The sequence below is a fragment of the Nyctibius grandis genome, chromosome 11 (assembly GCF_013368605.1).
Source record: "Nyctibius grandis isolate bNycGra1 chromosome 11, bNycGra1.pri, whole genome shotgun sequence".
Lineage (NCBI taxonomy): Eukaryota > Metazoa > Chordata > Aves > Nyctibiiformes > Nyctibiidae > Nyctibius > Nyctibius grandis.
In genome coordinates this window covers 2389432-2412277 of record NC_090668.1, presented here as the reverse complement: position 1 = coordinate 2412277, position 22846 = coordinate 2389432, and the positions used below count along the sequence as shown (strand labels likewise).

General features: G+C 57.1%; 2 protein-coding genes across 2 annotated transcripts; both read left to right on the top strand.

Moving 5' to 3' along the window:
- The first annotated feature begins 7830 nt into the window (after positions 1 to 7830).
- GALNT6 (polypeptide N-acetylgalactosaminyltransferase 6) lies at positions 7831 to 17797 on the top strand. The gene is made up of 10 exons (XM_068410438.1): positions 7831 to 8318; positions 9167 to 9339; positions 10934 to 11083; positions 12139 to 12373; positions 13921 to 14038; positions 14146 to 14346; positions 15543 to 15674; positions 16437 to 16538; positions 16651 to 16803; positions 17684 to 17797. The coding sequence occupies exons 1-10, from the start codon at positions 7831 to 7833 to the stop codon at positions 17795 to 17797; spliced, it is 1866 nt and encodes a 621-aa protein (XP_068266539.1).
- A 1956-nt stretch (positions 17798 to 19753) lies between these two features.
- Positions 19754 to 21703, top strand: CELA1 (chymotrypsin like elastase 1). Its single transcript, XM_068410705.1, has 8 exons — positions 19754 to 19793; positions 19882 to 19964; positions 20200 to 20300; positions 20548 to 20673; positions 20757 to 20893; positions 21184 to 21329; positions 21422 to 21571; positions 21686 to 21703. Exons 1-8 carry the CDS (start codon positions 19754 to 19756, stop codon positions 21701 to 21703), a joined length of 801 nt encoding a protein of 266 aa, XP_068266806.1.
- Positions 21704 to 22846: the final 1143 nt, after the last annotated feature.

Genomic DNA, 22846 nt, shown 5'->3' with positions numbered 1-22846 from the left:
GGAAAACCAGGCAGGCTGCTGGGGAGGGCGAGAACATCTCCCCGGGTGGTTTCCCGTCTGTGGAGGCTCCACAGCCACCCCTGCTTCCCAAAACCACTCTAGCAAATGGGTACCATCTGCCCCACGCTCCTTCCCTATCTCCCCAGGGGCAAGATGTGTGAATAAGCAGCAGCACAGCTGAGGCGGTTTTACCATGACTCGAAGCAGACACACGCACATGTCACGCTGCGTTTGATGGAGAAGGCGAAGCCAAAAAGCCCCGACAGCCAGCACGGGTTGCAGAGCATGTTTCTGCCTTAAACCAGCTTCACGTTACCCCCATTTTCCGCAGCAAACTTCTTGCCAGCATCAGGACAAAGGTTCAAATTACACTTGTCAGCCCTGATCTGCAGTTTCAGTGCACCCTCCCCTGCCCCGCTGCTTACCTAGGATGGGTCCCTTCCTGGCCATGAGCTTCTGGAGGAGCTTGCCCTGCTTGACACACAGATCCTGCAGCCTGGCCACCTCCTCACAGAGCTGGAGGAATATTTCTTCCATCTCCATCGCACCTGATCAGGAGAAAAGCAAGAAGAAACGAATGGCTGTGTGTTATCCAAATGCAGCGAGGAGCTGCCGAATTTACCCCGAGCTGATGGGATGGGGAGGACCGGGCTCGGTTGTGCTGCAGGGTCCCTGGAGATCCCACGTGCTCATGCGTGTGGGACTGCAAAGAAAGAAGCACTCCCAGTTCTCTTACAACTTACACAGAAAAAAAAATGAAAAGGGAAGTGATTCTGTCCAGGTCAGGGGGAAAACTAAACAGCCAAGTCGGGCTTTTCCACCCCTCAGCCCGCAGCTGCCACAAGCTCAGCTCCAAACAACCAAAAAGTCCCGTTTATTGAAAAACCTACCTGGAAAAAATTGCATTTCCCATTCACTTAGTACCAAGGGATCTAATTTTTTCGTGCAGTGGTGTGAGAGCAAACAAACTCCCAGCAACAAACCCAAACAGGGAACGACGGCCAAGCGTGAGGGCACAATTCCCCTTTCTTGAGATGCTCAGCCCCGAGCTGCCCCTTCTGCTCTCAAAAATACTCTGCAAATTAAAATCTAGCTCATGCCCACACGGTATGTGTTAACCAAATATTGTTACTACGAAGAAAAATCCCTCTGCATTGTGTTCAACACATTTCTCCTTGCTTTAACAGCTGTATTGTGGATTAGACTTTCCAGTTTTACCATATTGCACCAATTATTACCAGTCTGAAAGATAATAAATAAAACCAAAGCTCACACAAATCTGCAAGCCATCTGCAAAGTACATTTTAATTTGAAAGATCCGTGCGATCTCAATTAGCATAAATATGCAAATCGCCTTTGCTTCCTGTCATATTTTCCAGGTTCGTTGCTGCTCACCACTGCAAATTTAAGCTCCGGCTCTGTAATTAGGGGCTCAGCTGATGGGTTTGATGGAGCCTCCTCTGACGCTCGCCGCGATGTGGATTCCCCGTTAGGGGCGAAGGGCAGAAATCCCGACTGGCCTGAAGGAAACGCACCCGGCGCAAGGAAAACTGCAGACAAAATGGTAAGGTTTGCTTCCAGCACAGGTATTTCTGCGCTTCTCACACCACAAACAAGCCGTGACCCTGACTGCATTGTATTTTCAGCTGTTTGGGTCCCATTGATTCTTAAAACTCAAGGATAAACATTCTGCACCCTCCAAAGCAGCTAACTCCATAGCTAACATATCAAATTAAAGATTAAGAGGATATATTTTGTCTGAGAGTTATATATAACTATGCCAATTAATTATTAAGAGGTGTGTGATTTGGAGCTGCCATTCCCAAGCAAGCCTGTATTGATTTTGTGTGATCCCTGCTGTTTTTTTTTCAGTAGTTAACTGCTTCTTCATTTCCCCCAATTATTTTTGTGACACTAGGAGGACGGTGCTCCAGGAGATTTTAATCTCCTGCATAAGCTGAAAAGCATTTCACCAATTGCATTTAAAGGAAGCAATCCCAGAACACAAAAATCCCAGGGAAATCAGATGCTCGGGGTTCAGTGACTCAGAGGGGCAGGACCTGCTTTCAGCCGTGTTCTTCCTTGGTGCCGGGGAACGGGGCTGGTTTAAGGCAGTGAAAAGCTCATCCCCACCCTGACCCCCGTGACACAGCCCGGCATGGACCCCGTGAAGCCAAAAAAGTCCCATTTTCCACAGGAACGCACTTACCCTGGCGGGGGGCCTTCCTTCCCCCGGCCGGGCAGCCGCGGTGCGACATCAGGCTCGGCGAGTCACAGCTGAAAAAAAAAACATCAGCAGCAGCAAACTTTGGGGCAGGGAATTTCCCCTTCAGTTTTTGTGCTAAGAGCGAAACCTCTGCACAGCGGCGAGGCAGGAAACAAAGCGGCAGCGAATTACAGGCAGCCGCTGCGCAAACCCAGGGTTTAAATTTAGCTCTGAAAAGAGCTAAAGGAGGCGATTCGGAAGGCCAAGGGTGGCCTCATGGCGGGTGAGTGTTGGCTCCTCTCTGCGCTGCGCTGGGTGAGGCAGGTGCCTTTTCTGTGACTCAGTTTCCCTCCGCCTTTCTCTAGCAACTTGTTAGTGCTTTAACGTGGAGGTTGCTGGGTATCTGAGTGTCTGCGGTGCCCCAGAGCCCTGCCTGACTTATCCCCTGTAAGACAGCTAATATTCAAGCTAATATCCCAATAATCCAAATTAATACTCACTCTGCCCCAGCTCCAATCTCCCAAATCCTCCGTACAGCACAGCAGCCAAAGCAAAATCCTCAGCTGGGCGATTAAAACCCGCCCAGGGCTCGTCCCTCCAGGATCCTGGAGAAGCCGCTGGGGTTTTCCCCGTCACCCTCGAGCGCAGCCTCTCCTGGGGTGCACGGGGGGTTTGGGGGTTGCTCGTGCCCTTCCTTGCAAGCACAGGAATCGCCTGCCGAAGGGCTCGTACCTGTCACATCGTCCCTGAAGGGGGTTTGAGCGGCTTTTCCACACCACCAATATCTCACCTGGCTTTTCCCGGGAGTTTTCGTACTGTGAGTAACAGCTGCTGCTCCTCAGGCCGAAGCTTCATGAAGATACCACCATCTAGTGTTAAATACAGGGCTTGAGGACACGGGAAACGGGGAGCTCGGAGCGGGGGGCTTGCTCTTCGGGGCTGGATCACCACCCCATCCCCACGCGTGGGCTCGGGGCGCCAGTGGAGAGCAGCAAGCTGGTGCAATCGGCAGGTCGACGGGAAGATACAGGCTAATGAGGGATGACACAGAGGGGTGGGAATAATTAGCAAGTTCCTGTGTTGGTAGTTTATAGCGAGCGGTGTGCTCACAAAAAATATTACCAGTGATTGTTGCATCTTGGTAAAACTGACAGTAAATAAACTCCCGACTGTGGTGAACTGCTGTCCCCGAGCCAGGAAGCTCAGGAGGCTCCACAGCACCCATGGAGTAATTAATTAATAATAATAATAATAACAAATGTGGCATGAACTAAGGAACAAATGTGGGTAGGAAGGGCATCTCTCCTGTCGCCTGGTAGTCGGGCAGTATAGGGACCTATAGCTCCTGGCAGCACCCTGGTGCCAGGCCTTTACTGGTCCCCAGTACACCTGGGCTCAGGCCCCTATGGCCTCTATAGACCCCTGAGGCTCCCACTGCCCCCAGTGCCAGGCCCTTGTGACCCCTATGACCTCTATAGGCCCCTGTAGCTCCCACTGCCCCCAGTGTCAGGCCCCTGTAGCCCCTATGGCCTCTATAGGCCACTTTGGCTCTCACCACTCCCAGTACCAGGCCCTTGTGGCCTCTATAGGCCCCTGAGGCTCCCAGCAACCCCAGTGCCAAGCCGTTCTAGCCCCTATAGCCTCTACAGGCCCCCAAGGCTCTCAGCACTCCTAGTGACAAGCCCCTCTAGACCTTATGGCCTCTATAGGCCCCTGAGGCTCCCACCACTCCCATTGCCAGGCTCCTCTAGCCCCTATAGGTGCCTGTGACTCCCACCACCCCTAGTGCCAGGCCCTTTTAGCACCTATGGTCCCTATATGCCCCTGAGGCTCCCACCACCTCCAGTGCCAGGCCCCTCTGGCCCTTATAGCCTCTATAGGCCCCTGTGGCTTCCACCACTCCCAGTGCAGGCCCTTGTAGCCCCTATGGCTCCTGTAGACCCCTGTCTCCCCCGGTATCCCGGTGTCAGCACCCTATGGCCCCTATAGGCCCCTGCCACTGGGGGTGCCCCCCGTTCCAAACCCATACGGCCCCTATAGACCCCCGTCCCCGCCGCTACCCCGGTGTCAGGTCGACATCGCTGCCGGGAGGCCGGCGCAGGGCCGGGCGTCAGCGCTACGACCGCGGCGTCGCTCTCCTGGCGGGAGGCGCTAGGACCGCGGCGGCACCGCCCCGTGCACCTGTACCCCGGGGCGGCGGCAGGTGGCGGCGGCGGCCCCGCCCCGCCCCGCCAGCGCGCCAGCCCCGCCCACACCGGGACGGCACCTGCGGCCCCGCGCTCGCCGCCGCCACGGAGCCGGTGAGCGGGGACGGGGGGAGCGGAGATGGGGGGGGGGGGGGGGGGGCGCTGCCGGGGGGCGCGGCCGTCGGGGCGGGGGCCGAGCCGAGCCGAGCCGAGCCGAGCGCTCCGGTCCCGGACCTGGTCCCGCACCCGGTTCCGGTCTGGCTGCAGAGCCAGTGCACCGGGCGTGCCCGTGCGCCCTGGGGAAGGGAGCGCTCCTGACACCCCCCCGGGGAAGGGGTGGCCGATACGCAGCCTCCCCGCCCGGGGGAAGAGGGTCCGGGGGGTCCCGGTGCGGAGCCCCGTCCCGAGGAAAGGGGGTCCGGGGGTGTCCCGGGACAGAGCCCTTTCCCGAGGAAAGGGGGTCCGGGGGGATCCGCAAGCGGAGCAACGACCCCGGGGAAAGTGGGATCCAGGGGTGTGTCCCGGTGCGGAGCCCCTCCCCGAGGAAGGGGGGACCCGGGTGGGTCCCGGTGGGGACCTCACCCGCGGGGGAAGGAGGGTCCGGGAGGTCCCGGTTCGGAGCCTCTCCGCGAGGAAGAGGGGCCCGGAGGGGTCCCAGTGCGGAGCACCCCTACGGGGAAGGGGGAGCCGAGGAGTCCCGGTGCAGTGCACCACCCCCCCCGGGGAAGTGGGGTCCAGGGGGGTCCCGGTGCGGAGCTCCGCCCTGAGGAAAGGGGGAGCTGAGGGGTCCCGGTGCGCAGACCCCTCGGGGAAGGAGCTGGGGGGTCCACGGGCAGAGTTCCCCCAGAGGAAAGGGGACCCGGGGGGTCCACGGTCGGAGTCGTGACCGGGGGGAGGGTCCGGGGTCCCGGAATGGAGCCCCCCCAGGGAAGGGGGGCCCAGAACAGACCCCCCCGGGGCTGCATGGCTCCATGCACTGCCGTGAGCAGGATGCGGCCCCCTTTTACCCCCACGGGACATCCCAGCACCCCCCACCGCGGGGCAGAGCTGTCACCCAGCCTGGCCCGGCCCCCTCCAACACCGGGAGCAGGTCCAGGACCCCAAGGGCTCACCCCAACCGGGAGCTCCGTGGGACCCCTCGCTTTGCACCCAGCAGCACCCACCTTCCCCCCACACCCTCCAGCATCACTGGTTCCCAAAACCGGAGCCGTGCTGCCATGCTCCGGCGCGAGGAGACGAAGCTCACCGGCAGAGCCAGCCGTTTTTTGGCACTGCTGGTACCGGGAGCAGCTTTTTCCCCTGTCCCAGCCGGCGGCGGGGCTGCACGGGGGTGCGGGGCTGCAGGGGGGTGCAGGATCGCACCCCGCTTCCCGCTGTCGGCTTTTTGCAATCCGACGGCGCGATCGTGGCCGCCGGCTCACTGCCACATGGAGCACTCGGCCACGTCGACCACAGCCGCCCCGTTTTGCTCCCAGCATCGTGTCACTGTGGATTTGTTTTCGGTTTATTTATTTTCCCCCTTTTTTTTTCTTCTCTGCCCGGGGAGCGTCGCTTGATTTCCACCTCTCCCTACTCCCGTGCCACAGAGGATGCTCCGGCTGCCACCAAATTCCCACTAAAAACCCTTTTTTCCCCTCTTCCAAACCCACTGGATAATCGTGGTGTTGGTTTTCCTGGGTGCAGGGTGAGCCCCATCCCAGGATGGGATTTTTGGGATGGGATGGAGCAGCGTCAGCTCCGTGTTTTTGCATGTCTGGTAGCGGAGAGCACAACCGCGCCAGCTCATTGCAAAATCCACCCCAGCACCTTTTTGGGGGGGGATTTTTGGGGGGGGTTATTTTGCTTTTTGTTATTTTTGGGGGAGGGGGTTTGAGGTCGGAGCCCCCTTGGGAGCTGCAGCGCTGCTGTCTTGCGCTAACCCGTGCCTTCTCCCTGCGTGCCCGAGTGTCACCCCGGGGGTTTATTAGCATGGCTAACGAGCACGCTTCATTAACGTGATCCCAGCGACGTGGCAGGAAAGAGACTCTTGGAGATGGTGAAAACAGGTTTTTCGTCCCCAAAGCGTGTTGCGCTTTGCCGCTCGCCTTCTTGCACGGCAGCGGCTTGTGCTGTGCAACGAAAGCGTCGGGTCTCAGGGGCATGAGTAGGGTGGGAGCATCTTCGCTCAGATATGAGCAGAATTTGGGGTGGATTTATTTTTTTTTCTTCTTTTATTCTGCTTTTTTTCCTGCCGCCATGGGGCTGGTGCTGCCCGGTCCCGCCACGACTCGTGGACGGGCGCCCTTGGCAGTGAAGCGTGGTCCGGCCGTCGGCTTTGATCCCGGCGCTGCTGAAAGCGGTGACCCCGGGGGACCGCCTCGTCCCTCCTCCTTCACAAGCCGAAGCTTCCTCGCCCTTGAAGTTGCTGGCAGGTGCCCTTCTCCGCTCCGGGGCTGCACCATTTCCAAGGCAATAAAAAGAAAAGGAAAAAAAAAAAAAGAAATAAAAGAGAAGGGGGGGATGGACCCCAAAGTGGAGGAGGAGGAGATGCCAATGAATGGCTCCCGCGGAGCTTGTCCATGCTCCGGCGGCAGCAGCTCACAAAGAGCAGCCGCGGGAGGTTTGGTCGCGGTGGGAAAGCTCAGGCCGGTCACGGTGCTTTTGCCGCATCCCGGCGGAGGTTTTGCAGCCGGTGCTGAGCTCTCGGTGACCGTCGGGCAAGGCACCGGCCACCGCATCTGCTGCTCCGACTCAACCGAAACCGAAGCGCCGCAGGGTCTTGCACGTGTTTTCCTTCCCGGTGACGCTGCAGGCAGGAAAAGTACCCAAGGAAAGGCTCTTTCCGCGCAGCCAAAAATATTTTGGCAAATTTCTGGCTTTATTTTAGCGTCGTGCTCCCGGCGTGTGTGGGGAGGTTGCGGGGGGGATGCTGCAGCAGCCGGCTCGGTCGCAGGTGAAACTTCTAGGGATGTCCCATGCTTGCGGTGGCAGATCCAGCACGTCTCGCAGCATCTTTCAATCCTCATTTTTTCCTGTTTTTTTTTATTTTCGGTGCGGATTTACAGGGTGGCGGGGGAGAGGATTGCAGGGGTCTTGCTTGCTGCGTGGCAGGGAATTAACTTTGATGTGTAGTTGATATCCAGTTGATGTGTAGTTGATATCCTGTTGATGTGTAGTTGATATCCAGGTGATGTGTAGTTGATGTGTAGTTGATATCCAGTTGATGTGTAGTTGATGTGTAGCTGATATCCTGTTGGTATCCTGTTGGTATCCTATTAATATCAAGAGGATACACCCAAAGTGCATCCAATCTGTGAATTAACCTGTGGGTGGGTGTTTCTCCTCCCCAGGTTAGAGGAGCAGAGCAGATCGTCATGAAGCACCCCAAGAACCCACGTCCCTGAGACTCCCATCACTGCAGGGAGGACTCTCCAGAAATCACACATCAAAAAAAAAAAAATGAGGCTCTTCCGGAGACGCTACAGCCCCTTGAAGGTGGCTTTGGCGGGCGCCGTCTTCGTCATCTTCCTCTTCATCCTCCAGAAGGACGTGGGCAACAAAGACCCAAGCGAGGAACCTTGGTTGAAGAACATCGTCCACGGGAAGGACCAAGTCCTTGACCTCATGCTTGGGGCAGTCAACAACATCCGTGACTCGATGCCGAAGCTGCAGATCGGAGCGCCGGTTCGGCAAGAGGAACCACTGCCCAATGCTCGCTCCTGCCTACCCGGCGTCTACACGGCGGCGGAGCTTCGGCCGCTGATGGAGAAACCCCCCCAAGACCCCGCCAGCCCTGGAGCAGACGGCAAAGCTTTCAAAAAGGATCATTGGACATCGGAGGAGACGAAGGAGAAGGAACGAGGTTACGAGAAGCATTGCTTCAACGCCTTCGCCAGCGACCGCATCTCCCTCCAGCGAGCGCTGGGACCCGACAGCCGCCCGCCGGAGTAAGAGCCGTCGCCCAAAAAGCCGTGTGGGTCCGTTTGCTCCCTGGGGGGGGGGCAAGTTTAAGGGGAAATAAAAGCAGATCGGGAGCGGGATGTCACCGAGCGTTGGCAGGGGATCGAATGGAGGGAGGGCTGAAAAAATATATATATTTATTATTAATTTTTTCCCTAAATTTGACCTTTTGGGGTTGGTTTTTAATGGCAATGGGTAAAAGCCAGCGGCGGCTCTTTGTATCTCCATATACCTGCTCACGGCCGGGTGGCTCCAGCGTCTCCCCCCTCTCCCCGTCCCTCCCCTCCTTCTTTTATTTCAGCCGGCTCCAATAATCAGACTTTTTTCTTTTCTTAGCCGAGTGGAACAGCCTCAGACCCCGCTGGGGTTGGGGGGGGCGGGTGAAGGAAACGGCATAAACTCAAGAGATTTCCTCGCCTGCCACAGGATTAAAGCATGACCCCCCCCAACCCCTGCCTGCTCAGGGTGGGGGTGGGCTGGGGAAGGCTTGGGGGGGATTTTGGGGTGGGAAAAGGGCTTGAATAGGAGGTAGAAACTCAGCCCTGGCGTAAAAACCAGCCCTTCCTGCGCTGGCAGGCGATTATCCGTGCTTAGCAGGTGTAGCGGTGACAATGGGGGGGGACATGGGGGCCAGGCAGGCAGTAGGAATGTGATTTACTCAACCAACGATGGGGGAAGAAGAAGAAATAAATCGAAATCAAAGTGGCAACGAGCCGAGAGCTGCCGGGGCCAGGAGCCGCTCTCCTGCCATGGCGTTTTGGGGGAGACAAGGGGTGTTTTGTTCCTGTCATGCCCTCCCCTGACTTGCTTAGACCTCTGCTTTTCTCTCCTGGAGGTGCATCGACCAGAAATTCAAGCGGTGTCCCCCCCTGCCCACCACGAGCGTCGTCATCGTCTTCCATAACGAAGCCTGGTCGACGCTGCTGCGGACGGTGTACAGCGTCCTGCACACCTCGCCAGCCCTGCTGCTGAAGGAGATCATCTTGGTGGATGACGCCAGCACGGATGGTGGGTGGGAGCCGTAGCAGGATGTGGGAACCAACAGGATTGGGAGCTGTAGTGGGATGTGGAAACCGCAGTGGGATCATAGAACCAGAGAATGGTTTGGGTGGGAAGGGACCTTAAAGCCCGTCCAGTTCCAACCCTCTGCCACGAGCAGGGACACCTTCCACCAGCCCAGGTTGCTCCCAGCCCCATCCAACCTGGCCTTGAACACTGCCAGGGAGGGGGCAGCCACAGCTTCTCTGGGCAACCTGGGCCAGGGTCTCACCACCCTCACAGCAAACAATTTCTTCCCAATATCTCATCTCAATCTCCCCTCTTTCAGTTTAAAACCGTTCTCCCTCATCCCATCACTCCATGCCCTTGTCAAAAGTCCCTCTCCAGCTTTCCTGTAGCCCCTTCAGGTGCTGGAAGGTGCTAGAAGGTCTCCCTGGAGCCTTCTCTTCTCCAGGCTGAACAGCCCCAACTCTCTCAGCCTGTCTCCAGAGCAGAGGGGCTCCAGCCCTCTGAGCATCTTCGTGGCCTCCTCTGGACTCGCTCCAACAGCTCCGTGTCCTTCTGCTGTTGGGGGCCCCAGAGCTGGACGCAGCACTGCAGGGGGGGTCTCCGGAGAGTGGAGCAGAGGGGCAGAATCCCCTCCCTCGCCCTGCTGGCCACGCTGCTGGGGATGCAGCCCAGGATGCCGTTGGCTTTCTGGGCTGCCAGCGCGCGTTGCCGGCTCATGTTGAGCTTCTTGTCACCCATCACCCCCAAGTCCTTCTCCTCAGGGCTGCTCTCCATCCACTCTCCACCCAGCCTGTGTTTGTGCTTGGGATTGGGATGCGGGAGCCAGTGGGATGCAGGGAGATGCCGAGCATCTTTCCATCCCTGGAGAAAAAAAGACGCTCCTCTTGTATCCTGCAAACACCTTGTCCACTGGCTGGCTCACCCGCCTTCATTAGCTACACCCAGAGCAAATTAACGATGTGGTTCAGCGTTGGGGCGCTGGAGAGGAGTGGACTTTGCCCCCTCGCCCCAGAGATAAATGTTCCCTTTCCACCTTCAGCGTCTGCCTGGGCTCCCAAGGAGCAGAAACCTCGGGGCAGTGCACGGCTTTGTTCCCAGGAGCTTGGCTCCCGCTGCGGTGGGGACACGGGACGGATGCTCGTGAGACTTGGAGTCTCTTCCCAGGATGGGTCTCCGGACATCCCAGCTCTCGCTTGGCCTTTCTCAGCTTTTGCCTTGGCTGCATCGGCCAAGGAAGGAGAGAAATCCCAGTTTCCCAGGGTGACACTTTGTCCACTGTCCCTCCCCTTGGTGACAGCTCATCTGCTCTGTCCCGGTGACACTTTAGCTGCAGGCACAAGACTCTCTCACCCCGTTGTCCCTCTCATCCCTCTTTGGTGGGGGATTAGATGGGGTGGGTGGTCGGATCCTTTGCAAACCCCATTTTATTTAGCTAAAACCACTTTTGGGTTCTGGGGAAAGGAGGTTCCATGTGTCCCCAGATCCAAACCCAGGGGCAGGGATGCGAAGGGAGCAGCAGGGTGGGCTGGTGGGACGCAGGGACCGGCATCTCCCCCCTCCAACTGAGCCGGTTGCTCTTTTTTCCCCCTCTCAGACTACCTGAAGGACGAGCTGGATCGTTACGTGGAGCAGCTCCAGATCGTGCGAGTCGTGCGGCAGGAGGAGCGGAAAGGGCTGATCACGGCGCGGCTGCTGGGGGCCAGCGTGGCCAGCGGGGAGGTCCTGACCTTCCTGGATGCCCACTGTGAGTAGCCACCAGCTTCCAGGGGTCCCCAGGGAGTTGGGGGGCGGGCAGTGAACTTCTCTTTGACATCTTTATCAATGATCTGGATGAGGATATCGAGTGCACCCTCAGTAAGTTCGCAGATGACACCAAACTGGGTGGGTTGTTGGTCTGCTGGAGGGCAGGAAGGGTCTGCAGAGGGATCGGGACAGGCTGGATTGAAGGGCTGAGGCCAATGGTGTGAGGTTCAACAAGGCCAAGTGTCGGGTCCTGCACTTGGGGCACAACAACCCCCCGCACCGCTACAGGCTGGGGGAAGAGTGGCTGGGAAGTGCCTGGTGGGAAAGGACCTGGGGGTGTTGGTTGGTGGCATCTGAATATGAGCCAGCAGTGGGCCCAGGTGGCCAAGAAGGCCACCAGCATCCTGGCTTGTATCAGCACTAGTGTGGCCAGCAGGACCAGGGCAGGGATCGTCCACCTGGACTCGGCACTGGTGAGGCCGCACCTCGAATCCTGGGTGCAGTTTTGGGCCCCTCACGACAAGAAAGACCTTGAGGTGCTGGAGCGAGTCCAGAGAAGGGCAGTGAAGGTGGTGAAGGGTCTGGAGCACAAGGAGAAGGGTCTGGAGAGCTTGTGAGGAGCGGCTGAGGGAGCTGGGGGTGTTTAGCCTGGAGAAAAGGAGGCTGAGGGGAGACCTTCTCGTTCTCTACAACTGCCTGAAAGGAGGGTGTAGTGAGGTGGGGGTTGGTCTCTTATCCCAGGTAACAAGCGATGGGACGAGAGGAAATGGCCTCAAGTTGCCCCAGGGGAGGTTTAGATTGGAGATCAGGGACAATTTCTTCCCCAAAGGGTTGTCAAGCACTGGAACAGGCTGCCCAGGGCAGTGGTGGAGTCCCCATCCGTGGGGGGATTTAAAAGCCGTGTAGATGTGGTGCTGAGGGACACGGGTTAGTGGTGGCCTTGGCAGTGCTGGGTTAATGGTTGGGCTCGATGACCTTAAAGGTCCTTCCCAACCAAAATGATTCCATGATTCTAAGTTGTCTCCACTCAATGGCCAACCCTTCCCTGTGTCCCAGGCGAGTGTTTCCACGGCTGGCTGGAGCCCCTCTTATCCCGCATCGCCGAAGAGCCCACGGCCGTCGTAAGCCCTGACATCGCCACCATCGATCTCAACACCTTTGAGTTTTCCAAGCCCGTCCAGAACGGCAAACAGCACAGCCGGGGCAACTTCGACTGGAGCTTGACTTTCGGCTGGGAGGTCATCCCACCCCGGGAGAGGCAACGGAGGAAGGATGAGACCTTCCCCATCAAGTAAGCCATCACAGGGCGGGGTTTTATCTGCTTTGGAGCTGGTGTGATGGTAGCAAAGGTTGGATGAGCCCTGGGAATGCCATGTCTGGATGCAAAGGCTGTAAAATGAACCTGCTGAGCGTTGCAAGGGGCACAAGCTGAAACATGGGAAGTTCCGTCTGAATATGAGGAGGAACTTCTTTACTTTGAGGGTGCCAGAGCCCTGGCACAGGCTGCCCAGGGAGGGGGGGAGGCTCCTTCTCTGGAGATATTCAAAACCTGCCTGGACGCGACCCTGTGCAACGTGCTCTGGGTGACCCTGCTTTGGCAGGGGGTTGGGATGGATGATCTCCAGAGGTCCCTTCCAACCCTTAACCATTCTGTGATTCTGTGCTTAGGGAGGGATGGCCAGAGGTGGCAAAGAGCTGGGTGCCCTGTGCTGGGAAACTGCCCCTTCCTCCAGTTGTTTTTGCTCCTTTTTCCAACGAATTGGGGTTTCCCTGTTGGTTTTGGTGCCTCTGGGTGGGCGATGCTGTCCCTTCCCAGCAGAGCTTCCCTTGTGGGATGCTTGGTTTGGGGGATCTCAGGTGGTTTGTGACCAGGAGAGAATGCTCAGGCACGGTCAGAGCCATGGGGCTGGTGGAGGAGAAACCTTCACTGTGGTTTGGTGAACATGAACCTTTCACAAAAACACCTTTGAATTGCCTCCAGCCATCTCTCCGCTCCTACAAAATCTCTTGTGAAGAGTTTAATTGCTGTCTTGTACCTTCTCACTCTTGGATACCCAACTACCTGGGCACCTGCACTGGCACAGCAGCAAGAAGATGTCACTTGCAGATCGGGCTGCACCAAAAACCCTATTTTTTACCCCTTATTTTGCATGCAGAGAAACCCTGAGTGGTTTTTCCCACTGCAGCTCTCTGGTGGTGCCCCACGATAAGCCAGGTCCTCCCACTGGGAGATACCGGACACCCTGCCTGGCCCCGTCCGCATCCCGTCCCCTGACCGGCGGCAAGGCTGGCTTTGTGCAGAGGTCACCCGGGAGACGTCCCCATCCCAATAAAGGTCCCTTTTACCGCGAGCTGGCGGTTTGGCTCCCGGCGGTGTCTCATCTCCGCTCGGCAGGAACGCAGCAGCTCAGTGAATCCTTTTTTTTTTTTTTTCTTATTTTTCCTGAATAAAAGCAAGTTTCTGTTCCAGCCTCTTCTAAAGCTCAGATGGAAAAGATTAGAGAAGCCGGAGGAGTGAATGGGGCGCCGGCCGCTGAGCTCTAATCTCCCCCTGCTTCTCAGCGATAGGTTTTCCGTAACAATATCCCCCTTTCGCTTTGAGTCAAGAGCCGGTGGTGAGGCCCCTCGGTGTCACGCTGCCACCACCACCACCTCCGTCCCCTCCTGGCAGCTGGATCCAGCCCGTCCACCAAAGCCACCACATCTGGAGATGGGGGGACACAGCTGCAAAGCGCTCACACCTGCCGTGAGGACCGTGCTGTCCCCAAAACTCAGACTTCTGCTTCTCTATTTTTTATTTTAACCACATCTTTGCCCTCTCTTCTCCCTCTCCCGTAGGTCCCCAACCTTCGCTGGTGGCCTCTTTGCCATCTCCAGGTCCTACTTTGAGCACATCGGCTCCTACGATGATCAGATGGAGATCTGGGGGGGCGAGAACGTGGAAATGTCCTTCAGGGTAAGGATGGGTCAGTGCCATCTTCAAAGGATGTCTTCAGGGATGCTCCTTGTGGGGGGTCCAACCCCCCCGTGTCCCCCAGCGTCTCAGGTGTTGCCTCCCCATAGGTCTGGCAGTGTGGGGGTCAAGTTGAAATCATCCCTTGCTCCGTCGTGGGTCATGTCTTCCGCTCCAAGAGCCCCCACACCTTCCCCAAGGGCACCCAGGTCATCTCCAGGAACCAGGTCCGCCTGGCCGAGGTCTGGATGGACGACTACAAGGAGATCTTCTACCGGAGGAACCAGCAAGCTGCGCAGATGGCCAGAGAGGTACCGGCCATGCCGATGGGCTTCTAGTACTCCTGGCAAGGGGCTGATCCTGCTGGGAGCTCAAGCCTGAGCAGAGGGAGGAGGTGGGCTCAGCCTCGTGGTGTGAAAGCAAACGCAGGTGGAAAGATGTAGCCAAGAAGCTGTTTTCTTTTTTCTATTTGGCTATAATTCTTTCTAGTAGAAAAACATGGATTTTTTATCATAGAATCACAGACTGGTTTGGGTTGGGAGGGACCTTAAAGTCTATCTCGTTCCAACCCCCCCCTGCCACGGGCAGGGACACCTTCCACCAGACCAGGTTGCTCCAAGCCCCATCCAACCTGGCCTTGAACACTGCCAGGGAGGGGGCAGCCACAGCTTCTCTGAGCAACCTGGGCCAGGGTCTCACCACCCTCACAGCAAAGAATTTCTTCCCAATATCTCATCTCAATCTCCCCTCTTTCAGTTTAAAACCGTTCCCCCTCGTCCCATCACTCCATGCCCTTGTCAAAAGTCCCTCTCCCGCTTTCCTGTAGCCCCTACAGGTGCTGGAAGGTGCTAGAAGGTCTTCCCGGAGCCTTCTCTTCTCCAGGCTGAACAGCCCCAACTCTCTCAGCCTGTCTCCAGAGCAGAGGGGCTCCAGCCTCTGAGCATCTCCGTGGCCTCCTCTGGACTCGCTCCAACAGCTCCGTGTCCTTCTGATGTTGGGGCCCCAGAGCTGGACGCAGCACCGCAGGGGGGGTCTCAGGAGAGCGGAGCAGAGGGGCAGAATCCCCTCCCTCACCCTGCTGGCCACGCTGCTGGGGATGCAGCCTAGGATGCCGTTGGCTTTCTGGGCTGCGAGTGCACGTTGCCAGCTCATGTTGAGCTTCTCGTCACCCATCACCCCCAAGTCCTTCTCCTCAGGGCTGTTCTCAATCCAATGGATTTTTTTAATTTTAATTTTTTTTTTTACAACCCCAAAATGCCGTGATCTGATGCCAAAATGCCCCAGCCCTCTCGGTGAGCAGCCGGAGCCTGAGGGTACCTGCCAGGGACTGGGGATGTCTTGCAAGACCCACTACTGGTCTCAGTTGTGGGACAACCATGACGGACGATGACAAAGCCGGGAGGACCCCTCAGCTCTGAGCCCCGGCTCGGGAGGGTGTTTTTGGTTTTTTTTTGTCCTTGCTGGCTTCAGAGGTCAGTTTAATTTTCTCACGTGACTTTGTCGATAGAAGACGTATGGTGACATTACAGACCGGCGCAAGCTGAGGGAGCGACTCCACTGCAAGAACTTCACCTGGTACCTCCAGACCGTCTATCCAGAGATGTTCGTTCCCGACTTGACTCCAACTTTTTACGGAGCAGTAAGTACGGGGAGGGGGGTGCCCGGAGCATCCCACTGGGCTCAGTCCTTGGCTAGAAATAGCCACGGCAGTGAGGTCCCCAGAAGGTTGCGTTTGGGGTTTTTGTGTTTAAACCAGCGCACTGGACGGTTTTGGTGCAGCCGCGTCCGTCACCGCGTCCGTCACCGGCTGGCGGGGCGGTTTGGGCTCTGTCTGGAATCCGGCAGAGCTGGTTTTGTGCGAGTTATGGGGTGGGGGACCCGCAAGGACGTGGCGTTGGGTTAAATCGGGTGAAAGAGCTGAAAGTTTCCGCAAGCACCGTGCCGGTGTTGGCACACACAGGGTGGACTCGAAAAACCGAGCTGGGGACAGGCAGAATTCGGAGTGCCGGCTCCATCCCCGAGGACAGGGCTGCCAAAAAAGCCCCTTTCCCCCAAGGTGGGTGTTGGGGTCTGAGTCCGACCCTCCTTGGCCGAGGTGATGTGAAAGCAGCCGTTGGATGAGGCGAGAGCTGGGTGCTGGCTCCCGTCCGGGTTTTAATTCACCTTCATTTCCTGAAAACCTCGTCCCGGGCAGGCTCTCACCTTTGGCTCAGTGGGACGGAGGCGTTGGCACAGGCGTCTGGGAAAGGACAAGGGACCCGGACACGGCGCCTAGTACCGGGATCGTGTTTGTACAGCGATAATTAAGTGCCCTGCAAAGCCCAAACCCAAGGCGAGTCCCTACCCCCGGACTTCAGAGCTCAGCTCACCCCCCACCCCTTTTTTTCCCCCCCTCTCGTAGATAAAAAACGAGGGCACCAAGAGCTGCCTGGACGTCGGTGAGAACAACCACGGTGGGAAACCGCTCATCATGTACCCCTGCCACGGGATGGGGGGCAACCAGGTGGGCACCCATCAGAACCCCCCCGGCATTTCCTCCTCCTGCAGGACCCCCTGGCTTTCCCCTGGGGGTGCAGCAGCGTGATGTCCCCTCTCTGGTCTCACCCCCCCCCCAGTATTTTGAGTACACGAGCCAGCGGGAGCTGCGGCACAACATCGGGAAGGAACTCTGCCTGCGGGCAGGCTCGGGCACGGCCGAGCTGGGTGACTGCCAGTACAGAGGGAAGCCCGGCCGGGTGCCAGCCAACGAGGAGTGGGACCTGGCGCAGGTGAGGAGATGCATCTCCATCCCAGGAATCACCCAAGGGGATGGTGGCATCATTCCCCCCATGATGATGCTTCTCTGCTGCTTCCCCTCGGTCACATCCTTTCTTAGAACCATAGAATCATGGAATTGTTTTGGTTGGGAAGGACCTTTGAGATCATCGAGTCCCACCGTTAACCCAGCACTGCCAAGGCCACCACTAACCCATGGCCCTCAGCACCACATCTACACGGCTTTTAAATCCCCACAGGGATGGGGGCTCCACCACTGCCCTGGGCAGCCTGTTCCAGCGCTTGACAACCCTTTCCATGAAGAAATTGTCCCTGATCTCCAATCTAAACCTCCCCTGGGGCAACTTGAGGCCGTTTCCTCTCATCCTATCACTTGTTACCTGGGATAAGAGACTGACCCCCCCCTCACTACACCCTCCTTTCAGGTAGTTGTAGAGAGCGAGAAGGTCTCCCTCTGCCTCCTTTTCTCCAGGCTAAACACCCCCAGCTCCCTCAGCAGCTCCTCACAAGCTCTCCAGACCCTTTTCCTTGTGCTCCAGACCCTTCACCACCTTCGTTGCTCTTCTCTGGACTCTCTCCAGCACCTCAAGTTCTGTCTTGTAGTGAGGGGCCCAAAACTGCACCCAGGATTCGAGGTGTGGCCTCACCAGTGCTGAGTACAGGGGGAGGATCCCTGCCCTGATCCTGCTGGCCACACTAGTGCTGATACAAGCCAGGATGCTGGTGGCCTTCTTGGCCACCTGGGCACGCTACTGGCTCATATTCAGCTGGGCATTGACCAACACCCCCAGGTCCTTTTCCACCAGGCATCTTTCCATTGATCTTCATCCCACTGGCATTGATGAGCTGATGCCGTCTTTCTTTTTTCGGCAGAACCAGCTGATTAAGAACCCGGCCTCCAGTATGTGTTTGACGTCACGAGGGAAGCACCCGGCAATGGTTCCCTGCAACCCGGCAGACCCCCACCAGCTCTGGTCCTTCACCTAGGCAGGGAGCAGAGCGACCCGAACCCTCAGCCATCCCCAACCGCGCTCAGGAAACCAGAATCCAAAAAAACTTCCCCTTCTTTTTTTTTTTTTTTAATTTAAGAAGCAAAAGCCTTACATATGCTGCATTTCACGGTTGCCTTGAACTCAGTCCCGTGCCTTCAGAGCAGGGAAGCCCGGGGAGCCAAACTCAGCTGGTGGTACGCCACGGAGCCCAAAACCCAGCGGTCATAGAGATGCCTGAGGATGCTCTTTGGTACCCAGCTGCTGCTCATCCTCCCTGGCTCCTGCCAGAGACTCTTAAAAATTGATATCAGGCATTTAAAAACGCGGCCATGCCGCCCCACGCGTGAAAGCCGAGTGGGAAAATCCTTCCAGCGAGGAGGAAGATGGTGACCAGCTGTGCCCCTCGTCCCACAGGAGGATTGATCATGGTTTGTCACGGCTCTGTCCCCCCCCAAGTACTGCCAGGGGGTTGCCAGGGTGCGACCCTTGCCCACCGCCAGCACCGCGAGCATCGTGGATCGCCGCTGCCGGGCTGGGAGACGTTGGGCTGGCTGCCTTCGATATCAGGCTTGATTTGGGGCGGGGAGGGAAGTTAAATGATTTTTTTATTATTATTATTATTAAATGATGCTGATTCCTTGGTGCGATTCTGCTCGTGCTGAGCTGGAGGAAGGTTTTTTTCCCGGACAGCGTTGCTCGAACGCGCTGTGGCATCCTCCCAGAAAGACTCTCACTGGTGTCCGGGCGTGAGATCTCCTCCCTCCCGTGGTTTTCTTCAAGCTCAACTACTGTAGCTGTCACTTTTGTTGCCATTTCTTTTGTAGCAGTGGGGGAAAACCCCACCTGGAAGTGGCGTGGGAGTGGGAGAACCCGTCTTTGGGTACATGACCTCAAATAAAGAGATGATTTATTTTACGGACATCCCGTCTCTGGCTTCCTCCGAGTTCCCACCTCTCCTCTGATTTAATTTCCCTCCCTCTTCTTGCCCTGGAAACTCGCTTTTCCAGCCCAAAAGTGGATTTAAAGCCACTTTTGCAAGTTTGGGGTGGTCCAAATTTGGGTTGGGGTGTCCCTGTGCTGGGGCAGAGGCGTTGCTGCTGTCCTTCACTGTGTTCCCTTCTACACTCATAAAACAAATAAGTGATTATTTGGAGACCATTTTACCCCTGAAATCTCATGTTTTCCTTAGAGATAAGAGTAGAAATGTAGCAGGTGGGTTTTTTCTTTCCTTATTTATTTTTTTAACTGGATGAATCAATAATCACCGCTATCACAAACGCCGGTTTCCAGCGACTGCTCCATGAGTGGAGCAAAAACTTCGCTGCTGCAGGTTCACCCTGTGAGAATGGCCTCAATTTCTTTTTAAAGAGTGGAAAAAAAAATAAGCAGTTTTGGCTAGAAATCAGATTTTTATTACAAACCAAACTGGTATTTCATTTAACCACAAAATGCCCCGGGTAGGTCTCATCCAGTCACTGCTCTGGAGGTATCCTGGGCGGGGTGGATTTTTTTGGAGGGGATGAAGGTCTTGCCCTGCGTTTGCCTCAATTTCCCCATCCCGGGGGCGATGTTGGCACCATTTGTGTGTTGGATAAAACTCTTGGAGGCATCTCGGGGATAAATGCGATGCGAGAGCCATGGCTGGGGGCATCCATGGGGCTCAAGACGGGGAGGAACTCATGACAACGTTGCTGGAGATGCGCAGAGGAGGAAGATGCAAGAGCAGGGTATCGTCCCCCCCCAGGGATTTGGGCTGAGGGACACTTGGGGTGCACCCAGGGATTTTCAGCCCCGACCTTCAAGGCCCGTGTGTGTTTTGGAAGAGGGACCAAGGCTGCTCGATAGGGCCGTGTCACCTGGTTTTCTTCTCGTCCCTCCTTCTCCATCCCCCTTTAAAGCCACTGGCGATGCAGCCCCCGCCGCAGACAACGCTGCGCCGTGGTCCGAGATGATGCTGCAGCTCGTGCTCCTCGCCGCCCTCGCCCTCTGCGGTACGTCCTCCGCGGGAAACCATCGGCTTCATTAGCTGGTGACACCCTTGGTTACGATTTGTCCCCCTCCCTGTCCTCTCTCCTGCAGGGCGCTGCTCCGAGCAGGATCTAGATGTGATGCCACGGGTGGTCGGTGGGACCGAGGCGCGCTCGCACGCCTGGCCCTCCCAGGTGGGTCCTGCCTGTGGTCAACCAGTAAATCCCATGGGGGTTTCATCCCCTCAGGACCATGTGGTGACACTCTCCCTTGTCTCTCATCCCCCCTTCCCCAGATCTCCCTCCAGTATTACTCCTCTGGCACCTGGCGTCACACCTGCGGAGGGACACCAGTAAATCCCATGGGGGTTTCATCCCCTCAGGACCATGTGGTGACACTCTCCCTTGTCTCTCATCCCCCCTTCCCCAGATCTCCCTCCAGTATTACTCCTCTGGCACCTGGCGTCACACCTGCGGAGGGTCCCTCATCCAGAGAAACTGGGTGATGACGGCAGCTCATTGCGTGGATCGGTGAGCGGGCATGGGGACCCCCACCTTCCTCTCGTGGAAAAGCCATTTTCCACCCAAAACCTTTCCAAGGAGAAATTTTGGGTGCCTCAACCCAACGGTCCTTTAAGGTCCTTGCTGGTCCTCCATTAAGGGGTTACATGGACCACCTCTGGGAACATCTTCTTCTTGCACTGATCTTTCCCATATCAGCTCACCATTAAAATAATAATTTATGGCCTGATCTTGAGTTTTTTCACTTTCCCGGCAGTAACATGAACTTCCGCGTCGTGGCCGGCGATCACAACCTCAACGCAAACGAGGGCAGCGAGCAGGTCTTCAGCGTGAGCAGGATCGTCATCCATCCCTACTGGAACAGCAACAATCCCGCTGGGGGGTAACACATGTGGGGAGGGGGTTTGGGAGGAGCATCGCTGGGAATGGGGGGGGTCCTTGCAACATCTTCTCCCTCCTCGCCAGCTATGACATCGCCCTGCTCCGCTTGGCCACCTACGCCACCCTGAACAGCTATGTGCAGCTGGCGGTCCTGCCCCAGGAAGGAAACATCCTGCCCAACAACTACCCCTGCTACATCACAGGCTGGGGTCTCACCCGCAGTGAGTGCCGACGGCCCTAAATCACCCAAAAAAAGTGGGAAATATGGGGAGCTACATGATATTTTTAAGCCCTTTGAGGTCCCAGGAGGCATCACATATGGCTTCCTCCAGGCATGGTGAATGGCCAGTGTTGGGTGGGGTCATGCCAAGGTTTTTATGTGAGAAGGGGATTTTATGTGAGAAAAGGGGCTCAGTGGTGGCTACGGGCTCTGCTTTGGTGAGGGGGAGGGTTTGCTGAGTCTCTCAGGTCTTTGCCAGTGCGGCGTTAACCGGCGCTCGGTTGCGTGCAGGCAACGGGCAGCTCTCCAGCGTCCTGCTGCAGGCGTACCTGCCCGTGGTGGACTACCAGATCTGCTCCAGTGCCTCCTACTGGGGCTCCACCGTCAAGCCCTCCATGGTCTGCGCTGGCGGTGATGGCGTACGCTCCGGCTGCCAGGTATGGCCCTGGCATCCCGCTTTTCCCCCAACCCCGGCATCCCACCAGCATCCCCATTCCTCCCATCTCATTGGGGTTCCTCGGTCCGGCAGGGCGATTCGGGTGGTCCCCTCAACTGTGCGGTGAACGGGCAGTACCAGGTCCACGGTGTCACCAGCTTCGTCTCCAGTCTGGGCTGCAACGTCAAGAACAAACCCACTGTCTTCACCCGCGTCTCTGCCTACATCTCCTGGATCTCGAGCGTAAGGCGACGGCGGGGCTCGGGTGGCCGGGGGCTGAGACCTGGCACTATCATTGCACCGATGTACTGGTTCTATCCCTGCTCAGCTCAATCATTGCCTTTCTTCTCCTTCCAGGTGACAGCCCAGAACTGAGCGGTGGCAGGAGAAGAGCCCAGTCCCCAGCTGGGGCGATGGACATCATCTTCCTCCACATTTTGGCCAAAGGGGTTTAAAACCCATAGCTGGTGTCAATAAAACCTGTTCCTCTCTCTGGCGCTGGTGGATGCTTTGCCCCACGGCCCAGCAATCCTTTCTCCTCCAACCCTCAGCATCCTGCTCCCCTCCCAGCTTCCAGAGCATCCCTTCGGCCACATCCTTCCTCTTCCTCTCACCTTAAAAAAGAGCTGCGGGGAAAAGCAACCGGCCCAGTGCTTTTGGGGCAGCCAGAAAGTCCTTGGGATCATCGAAAAGGGGAAAATGCAACGCTACAGGTTGGGGGAAGAGTGGCTGGAAAGCTGCCTGGTGGAAAAGGACCTGGGGTTGTTGGTCAATGGCAGCTGGATATGAGCCAGCACTGTGCCCAGGTGGCCAAGAAGGCCACCAGAATCCTGGCTTGGATCAGCACTAGTGTGGCCAGCAGGACCAGGGCAGGGATCGTCCCCCTATGCTCGGCACTGGTGAGGCCGCACCTCGAATCCTGGGTGCAGTTTTGGGCCCCTCACTACAAGAAAGACCTTGAGGTGCTGGAGCGAGGCCAGAGAAGGGCAATGAAGGTGGTGAAGGGTCTGGAGCACAAGGAGAAGAGTCTGGAGAGCTTGTGAGGAGCGGCTGAGGGAGCTGGGGGTGTTTAGCCTGGAGAAAAGGAGGCTGAGGGGAGACCTTCTCGCTCTCTACAACTGCCTGAAAGGAGGGTGTAGCGAGGGGGGGGTCAGTTTCTTCTATCAGGTAACAAAAAATGGGATGAGAGGAAACAGCCTCAAGTTGCCCCAGGGGAGGTTTAGGTTGAAGATCAGGGACAATTTCTTCCCCAAAGGGCTGTCAAGCGTTGGAACAGGCTGCCCAGGGCAGTGGTGGAGTCCCCACCCCTGGGGGGATTTAAAAGCCGTGTAGATGTGGTGCTGAGAGCCATGGGTTAGTGGTGGCCTTGGCAGTGCTGGGTTAACGGTTGGGCTCGATGATCTCAAAGGTCCTTCCCAACCAAAACAATTCCTTGATTCTATGAAAATGCTGCAAATCCCCTTCATGGGCAGCAACGCAGCTCCTTGGGGATCCAGGGGGATCCGGTCAGGTTTTTTC

Coding starts and splice junctions, on each gene's coding strand:
- GALNT6 (XM_068410438.1), top strand. CDS start 7,831: ATGAGGCTCTTCCGGAGACGCTACAGCCCCTTGAAGGTGGCTTTGGCG. Junction 14,039..14,145: donor ACGTGGAAATGTCCTTCAGG/GTAAGGATGGGT, acceptor GCCTCCCCATAG/GTCTGGCAGTGTGGGGGTCA. Junction 15,675..16,436: donor CTCCAACTTTTTACGGAGCA/GTAAGTACGGGG, acceptor CCCCTCTCGTAG/ATAAAAAACGAGGGCACCAA.
- CELA1 (XM_068410705.1), top strand. CDS start 19,754: ATGCTGCAGCTCGTGCTCCTCGCCGCCCTCGCCCTCTGCG. Junction 19,965..20,199: donor CGCACGCCTGGCCCTCCCAG/GTGGGTCCTGCC, acceptor CCCCTTCCCCAG/ATCTCCCTCCAGTATTACTC. Junction 20,894..21,183: donor AGGCTGGGGTCTCACCCGCA/GTGAGTGCCGAC, acceptor GGTTGCGTGCAG/GCAACGGGCAGCTCTCCAGC.